This window comes from Myotis davidii, unplaced genomic scaffold (assembly GCF_000327345.1).
Source record: "Myotis davidii unplaced genomic scaffold, ASM32734v1 scaffold93, whole genome shotgun sequence".
Lineage (NCBI taxonomy): Eukaryota > Metazoa > Chordata > Mammalia > Chiroptera > Vespertilionidae > Myotis > Myotis davidii.
Window position 1 is genome coordinate 2149769 of NW_006292095.1, and position 9037 is coordinate 2158805.

The 9037-nt window shown below is 51.7% G+C and overlaps 1 protein-coding gene across 13 annotated transcripts in view; it reads left to right on the forward strand.

Moving 5' to 3' along the window:
- ANK1 (ankyrin 1) overlaps positions 1 to 9037 on the forward strand; it is a 203346-nt gene that overhangs the window by 129061 nt on the left and 65248 nt on the right. For all 13 annotated transcript variants that reach the window (XM_015565192.1, XM_015565194.1, XM_006765542.2 and 10 more), the window contains exons 4-9: positions 2470 to 2568; positions 3156 to 3254; positions 4249 to 4434; positions 6331 to 6429; positions 7092 to 7190; positions 7482 to 7580. In XM_015565192.1, coding sequence (XP_015420678.1) covers positions 2470 to 2568; positions 3156 to 3254; positions 4249 to 4434; positions 6331 to 6429; positions 7092 to 7190; positions 7482 to 7580 — 681 coding nt within the window. The remainder of the gene's footprint in view (positions 1 to 2469; positions 2569 to 3155; positions 3255 to 4248; positions 4435 to 6330; positions 6430 to 7091; positions 7191 to 7481; positions 7581 to 9037) is intronic.

The window sequence follows — 9037 nt, forward strand, 5'->3', positions numbered from 1 at the left end:
GTGATTAACAATCTTTGCTCACTTTTCTGTAATTTCTATGGTACTACAGAGTGTAGAATCCCTGCTTCTGAGCCACCTAACCTAACAGGCCGGAGCTCAGCATCGAGGCTGGAGGTGCTCCGAGCAGCTTTAGTCCCTCCACTCACCCACCCAGCACCCCTGCAGCCACCCTCCCTTCCCGGGCCCCTGGACGCCCTGAACATGGAGACGTGGGTCTGGGGCGGGGGGGGCAAGTATAGCTGAGACTTTCTTCTGCTTCTCAGGGGTGTGCTCCTTCATACCAGCAAGGGCCAGGGACACAGAGCCCCTCTCCTCTCCCTGTGATTCCTGACCCAGGGCGGGGGGTGGGGGGGGGAGGACCTTCTTGAGCCTTACTGTTGTGCACAGATGTGGGGGTGGGGTGGAGGGGTGCAGCAGGGTGCGGGTGGCTGCTTCCCAGGGTCTTCCCTCGGCTTTTATTTGTCACCAGTGCTGCCCTCAGCCCAGATCTGGAAGATGACATGGGCCAAGACCCACAGCCAGGGTTCCCCGTCTAACCAGCTCCCCTTCATGGTGTAGACAGGCAGCTCTGGAGTAGAGTGATTTCTGGCAGGAAGGGACAGATGATGGGAACTTTCAACACAGCTTCTGGAGGGCGAGGAGCCCAAGCCTCAGTCATCTCTGCCCCTCCATGCCTGACCTAGCGCCCGACACACACACGTGCCCAGCGAGTGACCCACGAATGGATGGACGCAGTGCACCTCCTTCCACTAAAGGAGAGGCTTGGACTCTGGAGCCCCGGTTTCTAGAGGAGGTTCTGGTGCCAACAGTCCTGCCCCACTTCGCACAGCGAGCGCGTTGAACCCAAGTGCCAAGGCCTCTGACGTGGGCTCTGTGGACTTCTATGAAATACGAGTAATTAGCATCTATACATTCGCTTCTGGCACTTACTCTCTGACGGCTATCTGAGGAAGAACTCTCTTGTTTGTCAAACGAGACTTAAGGAGATAGCAGAAAGACCAGTTCGGGAAGCACCAAGCAGGACCCTCCTGCTTGGTGCAGGCCACGTTTCAGAGGCAAAGATCTGAGCCCCTCCTGGCCCCCAGGGCACCTGTGCTGGGGCCGCCTCACCCACCTGGGGGCGCATGGGGCAGTGGTGACTGGGTGGCCACAGAGCTTAGGCCCCGTATGACTCAGTTCCAGATGGACGAGGACCCTTCTCTCCCAGGAGACGGACAGCCAAAGTGCATGCAGTGGTCTGAAGTCCCTGCTTGTAGGGCATGAGTTTCCTGAGATGGACAGACTAGCGTAGTTAAAAACTCTACACCACCTGCACCAGGAAAAAGGAGGTCGTTTGAGATCTCTGCTCCTAAGTAGTAGAGGGGCAGATGGGTCCAGCTGTGGTCCTGCCCCCCCGCCCCACCCCCGCCCTATGTGACAGTGGTTGTCAAGCGGGGCCTGTCCTGCCTGCCTCTCACAGAGCATGGGTGCCAGTGGGGACACGTAGGTGAGTCATCCTTGGAGAAAGTGCTGACGCTCCAGCCCCAGGACACGCGGGCAGGAAGGAGCGGGCAGGGAGGCTGGCATCCTGGAACCCACAGAGCCTTCTGGACCCGAACGCCGTCCAGGAATTCCTGTGAGATACCCGGAAGAATCCCAACCAGAAAACCTGGGCGTTCCACTCGCCTCCTCAGAACCCGACCGGTTTCTTAGTCTCAGTTGTCGGTTCTTAGCTTTTAAAAAGTTGACTTTAAAGCCATTGTGTATCTCACTTTCTTCTACTATTTATTCTTGCCCACTTTTCTCTATTATTTGGTGAATGCTTGCTCATAGCATTTACTTATTAATGTTTCAAATAATCTTTTTTTTTTGTACTTCCTTTGTCAGGATTTTTTCTATTTATTTTTCCCCATTTACTTTCATGTTTTTCTTCTTTTCTTTGATATAGTTCATTTTATTATCCCCCCAACTCCTTTACCTATTTCTACCCTTTTTATTCTATTTGATACTTTACTCCCTCTCTTCCTCTCTCTCTCCCTCTGTCCATGTTGGTCCAGCTTTCGCTTGGTGGGTCACAGCATCTGGGGTGCTGAGCCGGTAGGGTCTTCCGGCCTTTTTTCCCCGCAGAGCTCATTGTCCTGCAGGTACAGGTCGGGAGGCGCCGGAAGTCCAGAGAAGACCGAGTGCCTAGCACACCTTCAGGGTGGGTCCCGAGACGGCTGGCTGTTAGCAGGTGACAAGCCGCTGCACCTGCCTGTGGCCGGTCAGTGTGGAGAAGTCAGTTGGCTTTCTTATTCTTTGACATTAGTTTTTCACGGAGAACAGGAGGAATGTCTCTTTTGCTGTTGGGTCAGGTGTGTTGTCTACTCCCTTTGACCTTAAAGGAAGCCACTGCGCACCCCCAAACAGCATCCTTGTTCCTCTACCTTTAACAGTCACATAGGGAGGTGTGGTGGGAAACCTCCTCTTCTCCCTCCCCGTGTGTTTCAGAAAGGGAACACGGCTCTGCACATCGCCGCCCTCGCTGGTCAAGACGAGGTGGTCCGGGAGCTGGTCAATTATGGCGCCAATGTCAACGCCCAGTCCCAGGTGTGGCTCTCTCCGGTCCCTGTGCTAGAGGGCGCTCTTTTCTCCTTCACCTGTGTGTCTGTGACACCGCGGGCACTGGCTACTGGGCTGCACACACTGCGTGGCTGAATCTAGGTTTGCTAGTGATATGTCTCCAAGCAACGGAGAAGGCATCTTTAGTATTTTTTCACACTTCTACACATTCTAAGCATGATGTGGTTGGTCATTGTGGACCTCGTCCCTGTTCAGTAAACCAGCCACATAATATATTTAGTTGTGGCCCATTTGGGGAGAGAAGCTGTGCATGGGGCTGGGACGTGTGAAAATAGAGAAGTGTGTGGGAGAGGCTGACTGACGGAGGCGAGGGGCAGAAACAGACTTCCATGGAGTGTCGCCCCCACCTTGTGGCCTTTTGTGATCATCCCATTAGGCCATTTCAAAGGGCAATGAGTTTTTAGACCTGGAGCTACGGGTGGGGGTGTTGTCCCGTGGGCTAGGTGAAAACAGGGTGTGAGAGTGCTGTCCTCCAGGTTAGAGATTTTTGCACTGGTTTTGGCATCTCTCACGGTTGTGGGTGACGTGCAATGACTTTTTCTCTTGGTTTACAGAAAGGCTTCACACCCCTGTACATGGCAGCACAAGAGAATCACTTGGAAGTGGTTAAGTTCTTACTGGAGAATGGAGCTAATCAGAATGTAGCCACAGAAGTAAGTACCTTGGGAAATGGCCGCACCGCCGGAAGTCTCCAGGGGTAGGACTTGGTTGCGGGGCATGTGTTCCTGAGGCGTGGCTGGAGGTGCTGCCTGTGTTCTGATCAATGTAGTGTCATTGAGCGCTCTTGACCTTCAGATCCCTGCACTCATCCTGGCTGCTGTTGGCTCTGCAAGGCAGTAAGAGGCAGAGCCATGGGTCTTGAGGAATGCCCAGGCACATAGCAGAGAAATGACATCAGAGTCTAACATGTCACTTCCACTATAACCAACACTGAAGGCGGGACAGGGGTGGGGCAGCTGTGTATGATAGGCAGGTCTGCTTTGGACCTTAATGAGAAAGTCTCTTGCCATGAATCCATGGTGCACCCTCGACAAGTCAATTAACTCTGATCCTGAATTTTGTCACTGAAGGAACGATGCCGTTGAACCTGAAGCTAAGGCTTCTCTTGAGCTTTATCACTGTAAAGACTCAACAGTTACATGACTCTGTTATCATTCTGCTTCGCCAGTTTGTGGGGTCCCAGTAGCTCACAATTAAGATCTCAGTGCCTGACATGGTTTCTAGCTTTTGGTAGGTGTTCATTAATTTTTGTGAAATAAATAAGTGAATACCCGTTTGCCGTGTTTAAGGCACTGTCCAGGCACCAGTAGATGGGGTGAGAAGAGGTAGGAAAAGAAACAGATGCTTCTCATAGCACTCAGACTGGGAACAAATTGTAAAGGCAAAATAAGTCAGTGCTTAAGAAAAACGACGGTAGGCTCTGTGAGGCTGCAGAGGAGAGCGGGGTCAAGAAAGGCTTCAAGGAGGAGGTGGCATTGATGTGGGACTTAGAGGAGGGTGGGAGGGCTTTGAAGAGCAGAGGACTGGAGGCCGAGGGCCTGCTATGTGCAAGAGCCCTGAGGTGTGGTCACGTGGGTCCTGCCTGAGGCCAGCCGGGGGTCAGCCACAGTCGGAGCAAATCGACCTTTCCTCCCCCCCTCTGGCCAGGACGGCTTCACCCCTCTCGCCGTGGCTCTGCAGCAGGGGCACGAGAACGTGGTGGCACACCTCATCAACTACGGGACGAAGGGGAAGGTGCGCCTCCCTGCCCTGCACATCGCGGCCCGCAACGACGACACCCGGACGGCGGCGGTGCTTCTGCAGAATGACCCCAACCCGGACGTGCTTTCCAAGGTGAGGGCAGCCCGACGGAGGACCAGGAGAAGTCTAGAGCCTGGACCATGGAGACCCGCGGGTTACCGAGGCAGCTCACCCAGACCAGAGGTGGTCCTAGCCGTTACACGGAGCACCAGCCCCACAGTGACTCCTACAGGTCCCCACTAGGACCTCTAGGAGCCCCACTTTAAACCCCCGGTGGGCACTGAGAAAAATGTGCTTGTTGTGTGTGGAGCAGGGCAGGTTTCTGTGGCTCCCGGCCACCCAGAAAGTGTCCAGGTGGGCAGGCTGGGTCTGTGGCCAGAGTGCACCTTTGGAATCCCAGCAGATGGTGTTCTAGAATATTGTGTTCCTGGCTGCCCCCTGGTGGAGGGAGGGAGTAACCCCATATGTGGAGAGGAAACCGTGGAGGGCCATCCCAGGGGGCCTGCAGGGCTAGCCATCTGGACATGCTGTTTGACGTTTTGAGTCACTGATGACCCACTCCCTGTAAGTTTAGGTGGTTCATTTCTCCTCTTGCTGTGGGAATTGACTTGCATTTGGGTTATTCTTATAGTCCCCTCACCCCACGGTCCCTGGGTTTGGTCTGGAGAAGTGCTGACTGGGTAGGTAGGGTCTGAGGTTATGGAACAGAAAGATGGCAATAGACCCACCAAGGGGTCGGATGTCTGCGTTTGACCAGCCAGCTGAGTCATTATACCCTTTAAAGGGGCTGAAACATCCCTAGAACTGAGATTATGGACCCAATCCCACTTTTTACTCATTAATTAAAATCTCTTCATAAGTAAGCACTCAGATGAAAGCGCCTACAGAGTTGGAGGCAATCCTAGTCCATGGTTTGTCCGGGTGAACCACAGAACAAAGAATGTGGGTCACGCAGGGGCAATACCTATTTTTTAAAAAATATGTTTTTATTGATTTGAGAGAAAGAGAGGGAGAGAGAGAGAGAGAAACATTGATTAGCCTCCAGCATGCCCCCTACAGGGGATTGAGCCTGCCACCAGTCAATCATGAGAGAGAATCATTGATCCGCTGCCTCCTGCACACCTCTTACTGCATCCTGAGCATGTGTCTTGACAGGGAATCGAACCGTGACCTCCTGGTTCATGAGGCAACACTCAATCCCTGAGCCACACTGGCCAGACTAGCTTTTTATTTTTTAGGTTTTTGTATGGTGGTAAGTTGTTGTTGTTTTTTTAAATTTATTGGGGTGACATGGTTAAGAAGATTATATAGGTTTCAAGTGTGCATTTCTATGATACATGATATCTGTATATTGCTTTGTGTGCCCACCACCCAAAGTCAAATCATCTTCCTTCACTATATATTTGGTCCCCTGTACCCTTTATTACTCCCTCATCCCCTTTCCCTCTGGTAACCACCATACTCTTATCTGTGTCTCTGAGTTTTTGTTCATTTATTTTTGTTTGTTTACTTGTTGCTTACAGTTTTATACCCCAAATATGAGTTAACTCAGATGGTTCTTAACTTTTTCTGCGTTTTTGCTTAGCATGGTATCCTCAAGGTCCATCCATGTTGTTGCAAATGGAAATATCTCATGTTTTCTTATGGCTGAGTAGTATTCCGCTATATATATATGCGTAGCACATCTTCCTTATCCAGTGATCTCTGAAGCACACTTTGGTTGTTTCCATGTCTTGGCCACCAGGAATAATGCTGCAGTGAATATAGGGGTGCACATAGTTTTGCAAATAATTTTCACCTGGATTCTGAATATAACCTGTCACAGACTCTCTCGACCCCTCCGGCAAATGTTCCCATCAGCCTAACTCTGCTTGATGTGTGGGGTCCTCTGGCCCGGCTGGCGTTGTCCTGGAATCCCTGGGCTGATGCTGAGATAGAAATGGCAGTACATGGCGCATGACAAGTTGTCCCCCCTCTGTTGTGCCCCAGACAGGATTTACCCCCCTCCACATCGCAGCTCACTATGAGAACCTCAACGTGGCCCAGCTACTCCTCAACCGGGGAGCCAGTGTCAACTTCACACCACAGGTGAGCTCTCTGGCGGGCCAGGGCTCAGCGGCCTAGAGTCTAGGTCAGCCGTGGGCAAACTACGGCCCACGGGCCGGATCCGGCCCGTTTGAAATGAATAAAACTAAAAAAAAAAAAAAAAAAAAAAAAAAGACCGTACCCTTTTATGTAATGATGTTTACTTTGAATTTATATTAGTTCACACAAACACCCCATCCATGCTTTTGTTCCGGCCCTCCGGTCCAGTTTAAGAACCCATTGTGGCCCTCAAGTCAAAAAGTTTGCCCACCCCTGGTCTAGGTGCTCCCACCTCTCTCCTATGGCAGCATGAATTCCCCCGATTGCAGGAGGGGCTGTGGCTCCTCGTTGGTGGGTTTCCAATCACATGCCCCTCAGCTCCCCTGTGCCCCTTCTAGAGGGGGGAGACCTGGAGGGTGGGACTGGCTTGCTTTCCCAGTGTGCTGACCCTGGAAGACCTGGGCGTGGCCAGCATGCCGTGATTAACAACAATAATACAGGTTTTGAAATCTTCCTTTGGCAAGAAATGTCCTAAGAGTAGGCTTAATGTGGCTGTTAGTTCTGCTGCCATTGCAGGGCGGGGCCGGGGGCACGAGGGGTAGGGTAGGGAGCAGCTGCTTTCCCCAGGAGGATGCACACCCTGACTGGCTCTGTTCTCCCTCCAGAACGGCATCACGCCGCTGCACATCGCCTCCCGCAGGGGGAACGTGATCATGGTGCGGCTCCTGCTGGACCGCGGGGCCCAGATAGAAACAAGGACCAAGGTGGGTGCCAGGGGCTCCGTGGCAAGGCCAGAGGAGGGATTCTACCTTCCAGAGTCTAACCCGGGGTGGTGGGTCTCGGGGATGAGCTGGTGGTGGGCCTGCAGCCTCCCGGAGCTGCACACAGCCGGAGCCAGGGGGCAGCAGGAGACAATAACAAGACAGTGATGGAGCCCAGCTGGTCCTAAGGAGGCTTCGTGCTCCTGCGGTGGGAATGATGCTGGGCAGCCTTCTCTCCAACAGCCTCTGATAGGTGCCTTTGGGGCTTTCTCTTTGTGACTCTGTTTTTTAAAGGATGAATTGACGCCTCTCCACTGTGCAGCTCGGAATGGGCACGTGCGAATCTCAGAGATCCTGCTGGACCACGGGGCACCCATCCAAGCCAAAACCAAGGTGCGTGCCTCCTTTCCATGAGGAGTATCTTTTAGGTGGGGCTCCAGGCCAGGCCAGCCCGGGATCCTAATACTGCTAACTGAGCCAGTGTGCGTGACTGCCCCCAATGCCCGTTACATAGGAGGCACTCTGTATAGCCCTAATTATTATCTTGATCAGGGCCAGCAAAATGTTCTCTAAAGGCCAGAGTGTAAATATTTTTAGGCTTTGCAGGCCTTGGCCTTTGTCTCAATGACTCCACTCCACCATTATAGCAGGAAAGCAACCGTGGATAATAATATGCAAACTAGCAGCTATGTTCCAATAAAACTTTATTTACAAACACAGGCAGCAGGCCAGATTTGACCCCCAGGCTGCAATTGTCCATAGCTTTAGATCGACCCTTATCTATTTCACCCTGGCTCCCGAACAGATAGGAGCTAAGCACTGGGAAAAGTCTTCAGAGCTGGGCCAGGCTGGAGTAAGGTTAAAAAGGAAACAAAGCAGTTCTTCTCAGTGTCCACTAGGGACCAGAGCCAAAGAGAGACCTTCGGTCCTCATAGCAGGTCTTGAGTCTTCCTGGGGCTAACGCTGTCAGACCACCCGGTGCTGCCTACACCTCCTCCAGTTCCCCATTCTTTCGGGTGAATTTAGAGGATGTGAGTTTAGAATAGTGAGGCAGAAACCACTCTGGAGGTTTTCTGTGAGAAGTTCTATGTCATAAAGTTATAGCATAGTTCTTAACCAAGCAAGGCAATTTATTTCCTGGCAAATGATCATGTGAGTATTCTACAGAGCTCTCTGTAATTTGGGTCATGATTCACAGCAAGCTGGCATGTGCGTGTGCATGTGTGTGCATGTGCGTGTTGGGTGACGGTATCCTCTACTAAATAAGTTTATATCTCATTTAATCCTCCATCCAAGGCTGCTGTGCTGCTGCTCGCCTTTGAGCATGCCTCTTACCCCCTCTGTGCCTCCGTTTCTTCATCTGGAGAGCTCTCCTCCTCTCTCCCAGGGTTATTGGAATGATCACATGAAATAGCATCTTTGAAAGACCATGTAAAAGCAAAAGTCCTCAGAGAAGTGAAGGTATAATTGCTACTACCACTTATTAGGTCAGGAAATTCTCAACATCTTTCCACAGAGGGCCTGTATTTAAACTCATAAATGTCCTAAGTTAGTAATGCTCTTATATTATCTAGATTATTAAAATGGGACTAAAAAAAGGTGGTTATGAAAATTCTTTACTGAGAATTTTCTTCTTTTCAATTGGGAAATATGGTAATACCTGTTTAAAATGCAGCGAGCGGAATGAAGTGTGTGGCTTGCGAGGGCTGCTATAACAAAGTGCCATCCTGTGGGGGAGGGGGGGGGCTTAAACCACAGAAGGTTATTGTCTCACAGTCTGTAGGTCAGGGTCAGCAGGGTTGGCTCCCCTGAGGCTGTGAGGAAGAATCTGCTCCTGGCATCCCCCCCCC